At 39.6% G+C, this 18,984-nt stretch overlaps 1 protein-coding gene across 1 annotated transcript; it reads right to left on the bottom strand.

The window, feature by feature from the left end:
* Positions 1-16,561: 16,561 nt before the first annotated feature.
* On the bottom strand, positions 16,562-17,143 carry LOC110721309. The gene has a single exon (XM_021900447.1). It carries the CDS (start codon positions 17,141-17,143, stop codon positions 16,562-16,564), a length of 582 nt encoding a protein of 193 aa, XP_021756139.1.
* Positions 17,144-18,984: the final 1,841 nt, after the last annotated feature.

Below are 18,984 nucleotides of genomic sequence, written 5' to 3' on the forward strand. Positions count from 1 at the left end.
CAATACGAAAAGCCTTTTCAAGACTAAAGGAATGTTTCTAGATTATGGTGACGAAAACGAACTTGTTGTCAAAGGTTATATGGATGCGAGTTTCCAAACAGACAAAGATAACTTTAGATTTCAATCTGGGTACATTTTCTGTCTGAATAGAGGAACAGTGAGCTAGAAGAGTTCGAAACAAAGCACTGTCGCAGACTCCACGACAAAATCTGAGTATTTGGTTGCGGTAGAAGCAGCTAAAGAGGCAGTTTGGATCAAGAAGTTCCTCACTGAGCTAAATAGTGCCTAGTGCTCAAGAAGGAATTGAGTTATTCTGTGACAAAAATGGCACCATTTCCCAATCCAAGGAGCCAAGGTCACATTACAAATCCAAACATGTTGAGAGGTAGTATCACCTCATTCGAGAGATCATTGGCAGGCGGGATGTCAAGATCTTCAAAGTTCATACGGATGAGAATATCGTTGATCCGCTTACCAAACCCCTTCCACAGCCCAAGCATGAGACTCACTCTAGGACTTCTGGATTGAAGCAAGTTATGTAACTTAAGCTGTATTTGTTTTGAGAAAACTTATTACATATGTAATACATTAACTTGCAGAATTATGTTTAATCAAGAAATTTTCATTTCTCTTAATTAATTGTGGTTTGATATTAAATAAAATGTCCAAAATAATTATGAATAAATGGGATCATCAAATACGTGATTTGGTGAATGGAACCCCACAGGTGAACTAAATTCATAAATTATTTAAGTTCCTAGCTCGAAATCATTAAATTGGACATAAATGATTTCAATGAATGGACTAGCATGTAAGATTGATTGGATATCGCAGTTCCATGGGCTATAGGGGCATAGAAATGCTCGGTCAATCACATGGATATGCATGAATGATGCATGATCGAACTATTGACCTACTTTGAAGTTCAAGTATAGAGCTTTCGGATATATTAGTGGATTCCTTTGACATGAGTGGAACACTGATTTCATTCAATAATTGATTTTATGGTACATCAAAACGTCATTCTGTAAAAGGGGACTATAAAAGATGTTTCCTTGTTACTTCAAAAGTTGAGTGGGAGCTTTGGTTGCCATAATATTAGAATGAGTCTACTTATTGAATTAGGAAATGTGTCATGGCCTCTTGAAAAGGGAAAATTCAGAGAATACGTGGCCGCGCTCAAATGTATTACACAATAATCATTTGTTTTGTAATTCTAATTTAGATTTCAAGAAATGATTTGTAGATTAATATGATCTCGACATGAAATGCAATCTTATTATCAAGTTGACACATATTAACTTAAAGAATTTGAATATTGCACACTTGTCTCAAACAAATGGGAGATTGAAGGATTTATGTCTTCGTCAAGTGCAATTACTAAACATATAAATGGATCAAATGGAGATAATTAAGTTCGTTCTTTTGGGTCGTCGTTATATCATAGCTAGAGGTACTAACGATCTTTGGGCTAGTAAAATAGTCTAAAGCCCAACTGAACGGATCCTATAAGGTCACACAAAGGACCTAGATTGAACGTAAGAGGAAGAGGCCCATGATGGGCCTTCTCCCTTTAGGTGGCCGGCCATATGGAGTGGATAAGAGGGTTTGGGCTTTGCTTCCTGGTCTAATTATAATCTGATTATAAATAGACTAGGTGCCTAGGGTTGGAAATAAGAATTCACTAATCATTTAGATCAAACCCTAATTAGCAAACACAAACCCAAATCTCTCTCTCTCTCACACGTCTCTCTCCCCTCCTTGCGTCGGTGTCCGTGCGTGGTAGTGGTGGTGGTAATGGTGTTCCTTGTGGTGGCCGGTTGTCCATAAAGGTGGTGATCGCAGTGTTTACCTTCATTCGACCAATCTAGTCTTGGTGGACAGCTCATTCGAATCCCTTGGACTAAGTAGAGGAGCAACGCTTGGGGCTCTTTTCTCCCCCTAATTGTCAATCAACTTGCTACGTGGAGATCATGCTTTAAAGGTATAATTATGTGATTCTTGTGTGCTATGCATGCGATCTTGTATTAGGTGCGTATGAATATGATTCATGAAATTCCGCTTAGAATACCTAAATCCCTACACTGAGTGGGTGGGGAAAGGGGGTTGGTTTTTTTGAAAAAAAAAAAATATATTTTCACTAAAATAGTTATTATCTTTGGTAATAAAAAAAAATACAATGTTACCAATGATAATAACTTTCTTCCAATTTACCAGAGAGTAAAATGAAAAATTGGGTGTTACCAAAGAGAATTTCTAAAATTAAAATTTCAAATGAAAAAAACAAAATAAGTAGGTCATACTTATGAACATTGGAGTTTTAATAGAGAAGTCCATTGAACTTGTGCACTTGTGTTTCAAAAGAATATAGTTTCTCCTTTGTCCCACATAAAGATTGCATTGCACTACTAGAAAACACCTTATTTACGACGGAAAAAATCCGTCGGAACACCATGAAAATCCGTCGGAAAAGGCAGTTTCTGACGGAATTCCGTCGGAAGAGGTCGTCGGATTTCACTTCGTAGGAATTTTGGCATTTTCCGAGGGATTTTCCGTCGGAAATATCCATACCAACAGAATTTCCGACGGATTATAACTTGTCGGAGCCTAAGTTTGACCAAAATGGGAAGTCCGTCGCAAGCTTCGGACAAACTGTATTCCGTCGGAAGGAGCTGAGCTTCCGACGGAATATTCCGTCGGAACCGTCTACCTTCCGACAGAATATTCCGTCAGAAGCTCAGCTCCTTCCGACGGATTTTTCCGTAGGAAGCAGTTACTTATCCTACGGAAAAATCTGTCGCAATGTTCCTACGGATATTTTTCCGTCGCAAACTACCGACGGAAAATTCCGTCGGAACTTTATGCCCTTTGCGACGGATTTAAATTCCGTAGGAACTTTGCGACGGAACTAACGACGGAACTATTTCGAGTTTGACTATTTTCTTACGGCACATTGCTACCCTTTAATACTTGTACTTCCTGCTTCTAATATTACAACGGAATAAAATTATTGGTTTTTGTGCAAAAATAATTATATATATATATACTAATTCCAATGTGTACAACCAAGTAATGTAATCTAAAATTAGTACTAATAAACACTATGTAAATTAAAGCTAAGCAACTGCGGGAGTGCCCTGGCTTGCTCCACCACTACCTGGGTCGTCGTCCATGGGATCTCGAAATGGAGGTCGCACGTTGGATCATGTATCATTGGGGTAACGACTCATCATCCTCTCTTCCAACCTCTTCTCCATTTCTTCCATTTGGGCTCTTACTGAGGCTTGAACTCGGGCTTGCATCTCGAGTTCCATTTCTTCCCGAAGAGCCTGCACCCTGGTTTCCATCTGATCCTGCATCTGAGAAACAAGGGAGGGCGTGTACTGCATGGAAGATGTGGAAACCTACACATTAAGTTTTGGGAGCCATATTGATGAAAAACGCACCAACTAGGGACTAAGTGACTTCTATGTTGCCTATTTTCTATATTTCCTAGCTAATGCTCTCATTTCTCATTCAAACATGTCAAATGTACATAGTTTAAGGTGTCTAGGGCTTGAAATTCCAAGAAAAACCAACACATTAAGTTTTGGGAGCCATATTGATGATAAACACACTAAGTAGGGCTTAAGTGACTTCTATGTTGCCCATTTTCTCTATTTCTTAGCTAATGTTTTCATTTCTCATAAAAACATGTCAAATGTACATAGTTTTAGGAGTGTAGGGATTGAAATGCCAAAAAAAAAACCTACACATTAAGTTTTGGGAGCCATATTGATGAAAAACGCACCAACTAGGGACTAAGTGACTTCTATGTTGCCTATTTTCTATATTTCTTAGCTAATGCTCTCATTTCTCATTCAAACATGTAAAATTTACATATTTTAAGGATTCTAGGGCTTGAAATGACAAAAAAAAACCTACACATTAAGTTTGGGAGCCATATTGATGAAAAACGCACCAATTAGGGCCTAAGTGACTTCTATGTTGCCTATTTTTTATATTTCTTAGCTAATGCTCTCATTTATCATTCAAACATGTTAAATGTACATATTTTAAGGTTTCTAGGGATTGAAATGCCAAAAAAAACCTACACATTAAGTTTTGGGAGCCATATTGATGAAAAACGCACCAACTAGGGCCTAAGTGACTTCTATGTTGCCTATTTTCTATATTTCTTAGTTAATGCTCTCATTTCTCATTCAAAAATGTCAAATGTACATAGTTTAAGGTGTCTAGGGCTTGAAATTCCAAAAAAAACGCACAAAGAATCTAAGGTTTCAGTACCATATTCATGAATAATGAACCAAGGAACAATTTTAGGGAATTTGTTACCGCAATTTCCTTAGCTGTGGGGTTTACTGGCACTGTGCCTTTCCCAAGCAACTCCTTGAAGTATGTCTTCAGAAACAGCTCAGGAGCTGTTGGTAGCTGGCCCTTGTTCTTTGCCGCCTTTGATACAATAAAATAGGAATAAACGTTAAGCATGTCATACCCTTGTTACATTGAAATACATAAAAATGCCTTCTAATATAAGATATTTTTAAATAAACTTACCATCCTTTTTGCATGTTGGACAACCGACAACGAACCCTGAAAGTGGGTCCCTTGGACGGGTTTTTCCATAGAACTGCCCCTTCTGTTTTTCTTGTTTTGCGCCAACCTCGCCTTGTAAGTTGGATTCGTGGCAACAATGTCCATCATCTCCTTGTAGATCTCCTCACTCAGGCAACTTGGCTTGGCGCCATTCATCTTGTGCGTGATGGTGTGGAACATGTCACGCAGGCGTGTTGCTACCCTCCTCTGAAATGTGAGCTTCACTAGCTCGTTCATCTGAGGCGCCCATCTGAATTGTGCCTGCAAATGATAAAATACAAAAGTTATACACAAAACTAAATCAATACAATAACTAAAACATGTATTAACCAAGACCAAAAAATATCATACGCTGAACAAGTTCCACCAGTGTTCCTTCGTAGCTGCAGGAACTTCTCCAAAGTTCCTCCAAGGGGCTCGGTAGTATCCAGTAATCGTACCGTATACCGCACTCCGAACCTTAGGATCGTCAAACCTACAACAAACGGGGAACAACAATGTTAAACAAGTTCCAAAATAGTAATATAAGCCTTGTATCTCATCATCCATATCATGATATGTACGTACCAGAGCGTAGTAGGGTCCAAAGACGGGAGCTCTGACTCATCCCGTGACTCATCCCGTGTCTGATCATCTGGAGGAGTGGATGGGGCCGTCTGATCATCACCCAAATCGTGTGCCATTGCATCGAACATCTCCTTATCCTGGTCGTCGTTGAAAAGGGCGCGGGCGGTCATTTTCTCTTTCCCCTTTGCTTTCTTCGACGATTGCCCACTTTTTCCACCCGCCATCACTACCTGAATCAGATGTTAGTAAAATGACAAGATATTATAAATAAAAAGTGCAGTGCAAATGTAATATGGCTTTTATACAAACACTAAAAAGTTTTACATAAGCCTAATTAATATTTTGATTTTACAATAACAAGCATATTGTTAAATTAGATTAACATATTCTCCTACTCAGTACTCGCATCACTACTTTCACTACTAGAGTCATCACTACTATCATCTAATACTACATCGATGTCATCATCATCGTCACTATCACTAGAGCCGATACTATCATCTTCATCGCTTGAGATCACAAAGCCATCGTCATCGTCTTCATCATCATCATCCCTGGCGTAGTCTGGAATGTCATTCGGTGGGCAAAGCGTTGCATATACTGTTGGGGATGGTGATTACAAAAACTCTAAGTCCACCGGAGCATCAACCACTGACCTTGCTTGTGTTTTAAACACAGACCACCATTGAACTCGGTCCCGTTTCAGGCTAGGGTATGATGCGTAGTACACTTGAGTCACTTGGTAAGATAAGACAAATGGATCATATTTGGGGTATTTCTTAGTATGATTTACTTTGATTAGCTTATATTGTTCGTGTAATCATTCCCCTACCACAATCCATCCAATTGCACTTAAACAAAATTGTCTTCTACTGTCTTTTGGGTCCCGTGTAGACAAGTTCAATTATATCGTCTAAAATGCCGAAGTACTCTCCGCCATCCTCACTTGATACACACACACCAAATTTCATGGTGGATTTGTGCTTGCCATGGGCATGTGTATGGAAATTAAATCCACCTACAAAAATCTGGCCCCAAGTACAAACTCGTCTGAAAGGACGCATGCACAACGCTCGCAGGACATCCGAATTTGGCTTCTCTTCGACCACCTATAAAGTGGTTGAATATCAACATCACGGTTCCTGAATTCAATGAATTGAAATGCAAGATGTAAAATTCATAATTATTTCACGGTTAGACCGCGTATATCACCTTGTGTTGAAACCAATCAGAGAATTCAGATTCGAAATTCTCCAAGACTTCTTCTCTACGCAGGAAAGGTCGAGTACTAAGAATGTAGTCCTCAAACTTCCTACGAGGCCAAACACAAAATGTAAATCTACAAAGTCATCATTGTAAATGATCGTAAATACGAATACACTGAATACCTGGGCCTAATATACCTTTCGTATTCGCCAAGAATGCCGGTGTTTCGTAACACGAATAAATGTGCACACTCGAGTTCTTTGTCATCTAAGAACCGAGTTCCACCCTCATTTGACACACGACCACTATCCTCTTTGAATAACTCTGGTATTTCAGCGTCGTCCAATGTGGAATCGACGTCGGCATTCACATTTCGGCCAATATCTCGAGTTTTAGTGTCAATTGTCGACTGAAAGTAATTGGAGCAGAAGTTTTCTATCTCTTCAGTGAGATAATCATTGCATATGGACCCTTTAACTTGAGCCTTGTTCCCAATTTTCCGTTTCAAATGATAGAGTAACCTGCAATTATATTTATGTAACTGTATGAACAAGTGATTAGGATGTAAAACAAAGGATGTGAAATAAGGGTCTTTGATTTACCTTTCGAAGGGATACATGCATCTGTATTGTACAGGACCACATAACTTCCCCTCATACGGAAAATGTATAGGAAAATGCTCCATGGAGTTAAAGAATGAAGGAAGGAAGACCTTCTCAAGCTTGCAGAGGATCTCAGGTATGTTTTTCTCCAATCGCTCCATGTCACTAACTGATGTTGTATAGCAACACAAGTCGCGGAAGAATTGGCTGATCTCTGTAATTGCATTCCAAATATGGCCAGGGAGCAATTCCCTCAAAGCTGTGGGAAACATCCTTTCCATGAACACATGAAAGTCATGGCTTTTCATTCCATGGAGCTTACACGCTTGCAAATCTACGCATCTGCTCAAATTGCAGGCGTAACCATCAGGAAACCGCAGCTGTTTAACCCATTCACACAAAACTTTTCTTTGAGCCTTGTCAAGAGAGAATGGAGCCTTTGGCATGACCTCTTTTACTCTGTCATCCTCTTGAAGATGAATCTGGGGACGTTTACAATATCTGGCAATGTCATTCCGAGCTGATGGCGTGTCACACATATGCTTTTTCACATCCATTACAGTGTGAATTAACTGATCAAAGAAGTTCTTATCAATGTGCATGACATCTAAGTTGTGACGAATGAGGAAATGCTTCCAATTTGGGAGCTCCCACAAGGTGCTTTTCTTGAACCACCCCTTCTTTTCATTTTTCAGCCTTTTAATTGAATCGGGTCCATTTGTAGCCTTCGGAAGGTCCTTAACACATTCTCACAGCTCCTCTCCTGACATGATGTGTGGAGGGGCACCTTTCTCTACTTTGTTTTTACAGAATGCAGTTTTACTGTTCCGAAAAGGGTGATCAGTCGGAAGGAATTGCCGGTGGCAATCAAACCAAGAAACTTTACCACCATGATCGAGCCAAAATGCTTTGCTCTTCTCCATGCAATGTGGACAAGCTTTCTTACCAGCTGTGGCCCAACCAGACAACATGCCATAAGCTGGGAAGTCACTAACGGTCCATAGGATGGCTGCTCGAAGATTGAAATTCTGTTTCTTCGAAATATCATAAGTAGCCGCGCCAACTTCCCACAACAATTTAAACTCCTCTATCAACGGTTGCATGTAAACATCCAAGTTGCCCTTAGGGTTTTTAGGACCAGGAACAAGTAACGAAAGGAACATGAATTGTCTTTTCATACACATTGAGGGAGGCAAGTTATAAGGGGTCAAAATGACAGGCCAACAAGAATATTGTCCCCCAAACTTACCATGAGGAGCAAAACCATTTGTACACAAGCCAAGTCTCACATTACGAGGCTTGGAAGCAAACTCTGGAAAGCGACTATCGAGGTATTTCCAAGCTTCACTGTCACTAGGGTGTGCCATTGTGCCTTGAACTCGGGGATTTTTTGAATGCCATGTCATTTCCTCCGAAATGTTCTTGGTTGCAAATAGTCTTTGCAACCTGGGTGTGATCGGGAAATAAAACAGAACATTCAAAGGCACTAGGCTACCTTTGGAAGTCTGCTTGTATCGGTCGCTGCCACACACCCTACATGCAGACAGCTGAGCATCATCCTTCCAAAACAACATACACCCTTTCGGGCATGCATGAATCTTTTGATGGGACAGTTCCAACCCCTTCACAATCTTCTTCACCTCGTAGAAAGTGTCGGCCATATGGCTGTTGTTCGGAATCGCCTCACTTAGCAAAGAAGAAAACCCATCAACACATCTGTGAGGCAAATTATACTCACACTTTAGACTAGTGATTCTAGCGGCCATCTATAACACAGACAAAGAACTCCCTTCGTATAATGGCCTTTCAGAAGCCTTCAACAAATCCAGAAAATGCTTAGCTGTTGCATTAGGCTCCTCCTCTGATTAAACACTAGCCTGATCTGAAGCCCCCTGATCTTCTGTATGATCTTCATTGGACCGCCGTTCGGGAACTCCCGGATACCCTTCCCCGTGACATATCCACTCATAGTAGTTAGGTATGAAACCCTTGCCATACAGATGAATTTTAACCGTATCCGCATTCCAAAGGCGTTTGTTCTTACATTTAACGCATGGACACCTAACCTTATTCGGGTTACTACTCTCGGGATGATCTGTGACGTACTGAATGAATTCATCAACTCCTTTCACGAAATCTGGATTAATACTTTGCCCAATCATCCTTTCATACATCCAGCTATGTTCTCTTCGTTTCATGATTACAACTTCTACGCAGCTCACGCATATGTACAATCACATTAGTCATAAACCGTATTTCGTAGTCATTATCCACCAAAGCGTTATGGAAATGCAAATGAGATTTGAAAATGTTTCCAAAGGGTCCTTATCACTCCAACCTAACCCATCCTTGTACGTTTATTCTCACTAGTGAATGTAACCCAGGTTTTCAATTCTATGGAAAATCCGCCAGCATTTTCCTACAGTTCTCCAAGTACACGATGTAGGCGATTAAACACACCTACATATGTACCCAGAGAACACGGTAGAGAAATGCATGAAAAGGCAGGATTTTCCCTAGAATAAAAAACAAGGCTTACATTCACCACCTAAGTGAGAATAAGCGTACAAGGACAGTCCCAACCGGGGACTATTCAAGACATACTCCTAATGTGTATGCCTTGAACGGGTATCTAGGCATATGATTATGCAAATGATTCATTTATTATTATTATTATTATTATTATTATTATTATTATTATATATATATATATATATATATATATATATATATATATATATATAAACTAACTTACATTACATTAAACAAATATATCATAACTTATCTAAAGAAAACTAACATATCATAATATCATAATATTTAAATAAACCAAATCAAACAAAACCAAACTAAACTAAAATATCATTATATTAAACCAAAATAAGATACATTATATAAATTAAACTACACTAAGCTACATTATATTAAACTAAAGTAATGTAACATACATCATATTAAACTAAACCAAACCAACCTACATTATATTAAACTGAACAAAACTAAACAACATTATATTAAAATAAAGTAAACTAACATACATCATATTAAACTAAACCAAACCAACCTACATTATATTAAACTAAACAACACTATATTAAAATAAAGTAAGCTAACATACATCATATTAAACTAAACCAATATACATTACATAAAACTAAACTAAATTAAACTACATTCTATTAAAACACCCTAAATAATGCATTGTATTAGGATTTGTAATATGACGTTTCAATCTACCAATTGTACAAATCCTACATAAGATTAATGATAAAACATATTTCTTACACTCAAACATCTAAACTTAAACATAAATCACCAAACACCAAAGCAATTGTGGGGAGGAGATCGGAGATTAGGAGGACTGACCGAAATTGGTGGTGTTAAGGGATGTGGCGCCAGAAGGGAGGAGGTTGCAAGCGTCGGTGGTGGCTGGGAACAGCTTCAACATGTTAGGGTTTCACGGATTAATAAAAAAAATTAAAAAAAAATAAATAAATAAACAACAACCGCCACACTCACCGGCGCCGGCGTCGGGGCAGAAGACCGTCAATGGCGGGAGGGTTGGTCGTTGCTAGCTGTGGAAACGGTGGCAAGGTGAGGTGAAGGTTATAGGACCGAAACAAAAAAAAAAAAAAAAAAAAGAATAAACCAAAGTAAACCTTCCCTTCTTCTTCTTCTTCCTCTTTCTCTTTCTCCTTCTCCCCCTCTTTCTCTTTCTTTCTCTCTCTAACGGCTTTTTTTGTTCTTTGGCTCTTTGAAAATCTGGTTGAAGAGTAATTAAAATTCGCATCCTATGCTGACAGGTTCCGACGGAATTTATTCCGTTGGTATTAAAAGCTTCCGACGGAAAAATTCCGTCAGAAGCTTTTAATACCAACGGAATTTATTTCCATAGGAAAAATACCGAGGGAATTTTCGTCGGCACGTTTCCGTCGCAGATAAGCCTATTTCTAGTAGTGTTGTATAGTAATCTTCACGAATCATGACTTCCTAAATTAAGCTAGTTTCTTAATTTATGCTCAATTAGTAACACACTTTTGGCCTAATTGGGGGATTTAAATACTTGCCGTTTTTTGTCTAATTAATTCGTTACCAGATTTGTTGTATCTGGTTCACTCTCATAAACTATATTAACATCTCTTCTTCTCCCTTTTCGAACACATAAAAAAAAATGTTAGAAAATATCCACTCTCAAAATGATCTCTCATTACCTCATTCTCTTGAGCATTGTTCGAAGTTGTTTACAATCTAAATCTTTGTCATATACAGAAGAGTTGAAGTCGTGTATCACTGGAGGTTAGTTGTTATAAGTCCGCATGCACTGTACAAGGCAAATTCAACTTTATGACACTGATTTATTATTGTCACCCCACGATATAAGCCGTTTAATTATTTTGATTGATATTAGTCATGTTAATCGGTTTGTCCCTTACTTTTCCTTGAAAATAGAATATAAAAAAAATTCTCCTATACAATTTTACAAATTGTTGCACATGAATTATGATACAAATTTGGTATAAAATCTAATAATTGGGTTGGACACTTTTCCCTTGCATCAATTTAACAACTTTGGGCGAAACCTATTCAATATATAGTATCTATTCGTACCATCTAAAAGCTACCACGTGCTCCTTTTCTAATATTGGTAATGTCATCAAATCTCAAATATGTTTGGTTCCTAATTTGCAGAGGCTCTTATGTTGATTTCGTGAAGTACTTCTAAGTTCTAGTTATATATATGATTGAAATTTTCTCATTTTCGAATACAACAAATTATCTTAATTGTACGCTTATTAGAGTTAATACTTTATTGGTCGTCATCATGTATGTGATACATGTGAGCATTGAGGGTTAGATTAGATCCTTCTCTCATAAATGACATAATATAATAAGCCTAATTAATAGAATGCCTCTCCTAACACCGCCTGTGTATTACATGACTGTTTGGGATAAATTCATCCACCTATTATGGTGTTAATGTGGTACCATTTGAGTGGTGAAATCACAGAGGCGGCAAATCGATGACATGGTAACACTAAAGAAGAAAATATAGTGAACTGCTAAATGTCGCTCTCAATTTACCAGGGATCGCTCCCATTTTGACATGAAAGGACCATTTTGCTCTTTTCATAACTTGGACTATATAAGGCTCCACCACTTGGTTAAAAAGATTCGCGAGCATTTTAATATTATTCCCGAGCACATTCGATCCACTACTTGATTAAAAAAAATTCCCGAGCCCACCACATCCAACCCAAAATTCCCGAGCCCACCACCAAAAGTCCGATATTTTTTTTTTAAAAAAAATTATTAAGCTTTAGCGGCGGGTTTAGGACGATGGACGACGACAAAGATCGTACACCAGAGGCATCGTCGGATTCTGTAAGTCGTCGAATTTTTTTTTTTATATTTTGAAAAAGGGACTTCCGCCTAAAATATCTCGATCCCCCATGGTGGATCCGCCTAAAATTTCCGAATCCGGAAATCTTAGGCGGATCCTCCATGGAGGATCCGGATGTTCTGGGCGGAAGTCTTTTTTTTTTTCTTTGTATTTTAATGATTAATTAATCAAATAATTTTTAAAAAAAATTTATTAAGCTTTAGCGACGGGTTTAGGATGATGGACGACGACAACGATCGTACACCGGAGGCATCGTCGGATTCTGTAAGTCGTCGAATTTTTTTTTTTTTTTTTTGAAAAGGGGACTTCCCCCTAAAATATCTCAATCCCCCATGGTGGATCCGCCTAAAATTTCCGAATCCGGAAATCTTAGGCGGATCCTCCATGGAGGATCCGGATGTTCTGGGCGGAAGTCCTTTTTTTTTTCTTTGTATTTTATTGATTAATTAATCAAATCATTTATTATTACTGTTGTTGTTGTTGTTGTTGTTGTTGTTGTTGTTGTTGTTGTTGTTGTTGTTGTTTTGTATTATTATTATTATTGTTGTTGTTATTAGTATGTTGCACAAAATATGTGGTTTATAATTGTTATTGTTATTGTTATTGTTATTATTGTTGTTGTTGTTGTTGTTGTTGTTGTTGTTGTTGTTGTTGTTGTTGTTGTTGTTGTTGTTGTTGTTGTTGTTGTTGTTGTAATAATAACAACAACAAACACTAACCTGTTCGCCTCAGGTGTCGCTGCCTCGTCCACCGTACGTCACCCTGATTCGCCACGGGTCCGCCATCGCCAGATTTCTTCTACCCTCCTTGGATTGGTGGCTGTCGGTGATAGGTTGGGGGTGTTTGTGAATTTTCTGCTTTTTTTTTTTTTAATTTCTAGAGAGATTTTTAAATTTTAGAGAGATAAAATGAGAGTGAAATATGAGCGTGAAATGTGTTGTAAGTGTCGTGAGTATTTATATACGAAGGGTAAATACGGAATTTCAAAGAAAAAATGCGAGCGACGCCTAGTAAATTGGAAGCGACGTTTAACAACCCCCAAAATATATCATCCTCAAAAGTCCCAACAAAACAAGCAATGATTGAAAACAAGGGCAAAACTACATGACTGTGTTTCAAGCAATGATTGAAAACAAGTCCCAATTTCGTGGCCTATTATTTTAACTGCTGACCCCTATAAATTTTTAGAATAAATAATATTCTTATTACATGTATAGTTGTACTTAACGCTTGTCATAGTGGTTTGAATCCCATTGTTTGGGATTTTAGATCCCAAGATCAAGCCCTCTATTGACAAAGACTAGTATTTTTTTTATTTTTTTTGAAACCCCAATTACTGATGAGCTTTTTTTTTTGAAGAAAGCGTCAGGAAAATTTATTAAGAAAGATCAAGTTCCGCCAAAGTCAATAGGCTTTACGGAAACGGACCAAAACAAACCAACTCATCACAGTTATTTGTGTCCCACCTTGCCACTAAGTGGGCTACAGTATTTCCCGACCTTCTAACATGCGAAATAGAAAAGAAATCAAACAATAAAGAGAGAGCTACAATATCATCTATTATAAGGAAGAAAGGAGAGCAACCATTAGCCTTGAGCTTGACCCATGAAACCACATTTAACGCGTCGCTTTCCACTTGGATCCTTCTATACCCCAGTCTTCTCGCTATTTGTAAACCAAAAGCCACTGCTGCTGCCTCTGCTACCTCCTTAGACCAGCCGTCTCCCCCTTTCCTTACAGCAGCAGTAATGATGGCGCCCCTGTCATCCCTTACCACCACACCTATCTTGGACGTGTCCTTGACGAAGGCATCGCAGTTTATTTTAATCACCCTAAGAGGAGGCTTGCTCCAATAGGTAGCAGCGGGGGGAGCCTTATGCATAGTAGGATGGTGTACCATTTCAGCGTAAAGGTTGTAATCATACACCATCTTTGACAAGCCTGCTGCCAATACTTTCGGATTGCAAGGCTCATTAGCAAATATAGCCTTGTTTCTGCAAGACCACGCCGCCCAACAAAGTACTGCAATCTCCAACAAACCCTCCTTCGACACCTTCTCTTTCAGCCAAAGGAGCCTTGTGGTGAAACTATCCGTAGGGGATTGATTTAGGACCTCGCTGAACGTGCTATCAACCCAGATTTCACGAGCAGCCATACACTCAAACAATGTATGGATAACAGACTCCTCCCCTCCCCTGCATATTGAGCATATTTTATCATCTAAAATAGGTCGATACACCAACCTCTCTCGCACTGCTAGGAACCCCTTGCAAGCCCTCCACAGGAAATGACGCAGCTTCGGGGGAGCTTTCATATCCCTTATTAACCTGCACACCACATCCCACGTATTGTTGACATCTAGCAAGCCCCCCGATTTCCCAAACCAATACCTCGATCTCACACTATACTCGCCATTCTTCCTTAGCCACCAGAACATCGTGTCTCTCGGACATCTGTTTGAGAGGGGTATAGAAAGAACTACAGCACGTTCCGCCTCGATAAACGTCCTGTTCACAGCCTCCACATCCCACGAATTTCTGTCGTGGTCAATTAGCTCAATCACTCTCAAGTTTGGGTCACTATCAACTGATGGGCTAGGGACCAATGCAGAGGTGTTTCCAGGCAGCCATGCGTCTCTCCATACACTAATTGCGCTTCCATTACCTACCCTCCACTTCAACCCCTCAAGTAGAAATGATCTCGCCCCTTACATGCTTCTCCCTACGTAACTGGGACCAAAACTTACACTTGATTCCAAGACATCACAGTTTTTAATGTACTTTGGCTTTAGAATCTTGTGTAACAGGGTGTTTGTATTGTGGTGGAGTCTCCAAAACTGTTTTGCCAGTAATGCTTGATTGAAGTAACGGAGGTCACGAAAGCCCAGTCCCCCCTTTCCCTTCGGTTGACACAACAGATCCCATCTTTGCCAATGCATCTTTCTTCCCGTATCTGTAGAACCCCACCAAAATGTAGCCAAGAGAGAATGGAACTCATCAATCAGAGAATCAGGACTTTTGAAAATACTCATCATATATGTCGGGATAGCTTGAGCTACAGCTTTAATAAGTATTTCCTTCCCCGATCTTGACAACAATTTCTCCTTCCACCCTTGGAGTTTTTTTTCCATAGTCTCTCTTTAAGCCCTGCAAAAATCACCTTCTTCGATCTTCCAATAATAGTGGGGAGCCCCAAATATTTTTAATGTTGTTCAACCTCTTGAACCCCAAGGATCCCAATAATTTCTTCCTTCCGAGCCGTTTTCACATTCTTGCTAAAGGTTACATCAGTTTTGCTAAGATTGACTTTCTGACCCGATGCCCTCTTATATTTGCTGATAATGTCAGCTATTACGGAACATTCCTGCACATTAGCTCTAGCAAAGAGAATATTGTCGTTAGCAAAGAACAGATGAGAAACTCTAGGGGCTCCTCTACATACCCTTACTCCATGAATGAGGTTATTTGTCGCTACTTTATTCAACATAGTTGAGAATGCATCAGCACAGAGAAGGAATAAGTATGGGGAAGTAGGATCGCCCTGTCTCAGCCCTCTCGTTGGAGTACCAGTCCCTGAAATTTTCCCGTTAATTTTAAAAGAAAAATTAACGCTCTTTAGACATGACATAACACGGCCTATCCATTCGCCGGAGAACCCCATTTTGTTCATAACCATCTTCAAAAAAGACCATTCCACACGATCATAGGCCTTACTCATATCTAGCTTCAAGGCGATATTACCCTCCTTCCATTCCCTACCCCTTTTCATGTTGTGGAAGATCTCAAGCAACAATTGCATTGTCAGTGATGAGACGTTTGGGCACAAATGCACTCTGATTTTGTGATACTACCTTCCTTAAGAACCCTTTCAATTTATTGGCCATCATTTTCGAAATAATTTTATAGATAACATTGCAGCAACTAATTAGCCTAAATTCTGATATCAATTTCGGTTCTTTACACTTCGGAATAAGCACCACACAAGTATTGTTAACAAAATTTAAGTCCGCCTCACCCCTCCACCATTTTTTAACAAATGCAATAATATCATTTCCAATAATATGCCAAAATTTCTGAAAAAATAAAGCATGCATACCATCAGGGTCGGGAGCTTTGTTGGGGTGCATATGAAAAAGAGCATTTTTAATTTCCTCAGCTATGGGTTCACGATTTAGTACTTCATTCATCTCTTACGATACCAACTCCTCAATACCCTCTAGCGCACCCTGGAATCCAGTCGGGGAGCTTGTCTCGAATAGGTCTCCAAAATATGCTTCAATAAACCGTTCCAGATCAACACGCTGTGACATCCAAACACCATTCGAGTCAAGAAGTCCATTGATACGGTTATTAGCCCTCCGTTGACTAGCTTTGTGGTGGAAATATTTTGTATTTTTATCTCCATCCTTAAGCTTGTTAGCTCTGGCCCTAGCAAACCAGAAGGAATCCTCTTGCATGTATAGGGAATCAAGCTGTTCGGACAGATTTTTACATTGCTCGAGTGTTGCACCATCCATCGCCCCTTCCTTTAAATCACGTAGACGGGCCTCGGTCTCCTTGATTTTCTTCTTAATAGAGCCAAACGACATCCTAGCCCATGAACTTAAGTCCTCCCCACATCGTGCAATCTTCCTATCAATACAAAACTCCAAACTAGCCTTCCAACTTCTATCTACTATCTCCCCACATTCTTCCTTAGACAGCCAAAGAGGTTCGAATTTAAAGCACTTCCCACCCTTAACCATATCAACATTCTTTCGCAAGTAGACCATAATAGGCGCATGATCCGAACTGTAAATTGGGAAATTTTGGACCTCATAGTCTGGAAATAGAGTTATCCACTCTTCATCCGCAAGGAACCTGTCAAGTCTTTCATGAACATAGGTAGATACAGAGTTTCCTTTTTCCCATGTATATATATTTCCTTTGAACCCAAGTCACGCAGCCGGCATTGATCTATAGCCACCCTAAAAGCATCCATTAACCTCTCACTTTGTGGAACACCCCCTTCTTTTTCAGAAACACTCGTTATTTCATTAAAATCTCCAAACATAATACATGGTAGATTGTTTTGAGATTTCAGGGATGTCATTAACTACCATGTTTTATGTTTTTTAGCTTGATCGGGCCATCCATAAATACCTCTCCATTTAGGTGAGTTATTGTCATCAAGAATGGTCACATCAAAATGGTGATTAGAAAAAGAAACAACATTAGCATTCACATCATTCCACCAAAGCCCCACCCCTCCTGAGTTACCAGCACTACTAATACACAAGCCATTAGAAAAACCACACCTATTTTTTATTTTATTTAAAACAGAACTATCTACCATTGACTTCATAATAAAGACAAAATTCGGCCTTTCCCTCCAACACTTATCTTGGAGGGCACGAACTCGCCTCGGTTGCCAAGCCCGTGGCAGTTCCAACTTAAGATTTTCATGGCTTTTCGAGGGCTTGGTAAAGACCAATTCCCTCTACTTTAGTAGTGTCATTAAAAGGAGATACATTAGAGTCGGTTCTACCTCTATTTTCACGGATGACATCTTCTCCATCCTCCTCGTCATCAGGGCGAGCCGTAGACTTCCTTTCTTTTTCCCCATCCACTCAATCCCATTGTTCTCCTAAATATCCATATCAACTACCCCAAATTCAATGCCACTCCTGTTCACACTAGCACACCGGCTTACTCCCACATCCCCCATCACCTCCTCCACCAGATTTTGAGTTGCAGCCTTGACCACATCTCCCTCCTATACCTCTTCATTCTCCTCCCCTGCCGAACAATTAGAGCCAACATTTGGCTGTGGATTCCTAGACTGGGTGGCAGCCACTGTTCGTAAAACAATGTTCTTGCTTTCCCCATCAGCCATAGCTACCAACTTAGCCTCTCTCGCCTTTGGCTCTACGAGCCCAACCGGATTCTCAAGGGTAAACAACATTTTTTTAGCAGTGCTAGGGGGGCCAAGTTTGATAGCATTAGGATTATTGTAGGTCATGCGTTTTACATGTCTCAGGCATGATAGATTTTCAACCCACTTCTTTTCTCTTTCCCTATCGATCGCTGAAATCCGTGGCCTTTGGTGAGGAGATGCCATCATAAACGGGCCATACTGGAAAACCAGTGAGCGCTCCTCTTCCACCACTTCTTGCTCAAGACAGTCTTTATCAAGATGCCCCAATCTACCACAGAAATAACAAAAGTCTCCTAACCTCTCATATTTGAAACCAACCCACTTCGCCATAGAATTTCCCACAACAACTTTAATTCCTCTTCGTAGGGGTTTCATAATGTCCATCAACACCTTTATTCTCATAAATTCATCCCACCCAAGAAGGTCCTCATCATCAACATCCAAGAAACCACCTAAGGCATCACCCACTTCGCGAGCAAAGGTGGAACTCCTTCGGCCAAAAGGAACATCGAGGACTCTAACCCAAAAAGGGCATCTATCGAACGCAACTTCAGATGGTTGTTCGTCGCTGTTCATGGATTTCAATAGCAAAAGTTGTTTGTCAAAAGTCCATGGCCTGCCATCAAGAACTCGTTGCTTGTCCTCAACATTGAAGAATTGAAACACAAACAGATTTTGATCGATCACACGTATAGC

The sequence above is a fragment of the Chenopodium quinoa genome, unplaced genomic scaffold, assembly GCF_001683475.1.
Source record: "Chenopodium quinoa cultivar QQ74 unplaced genomic scaffold, ASM168347v1, whole genome shotgun sequence".
NCBI classification, from domain to species: Eukaryota; Viridiplantae; Streptophyta; class Magnoliopsida; order Caryophyllales; family Amaranthaceae; genus Chenopodium; species Chenopodium quinoa.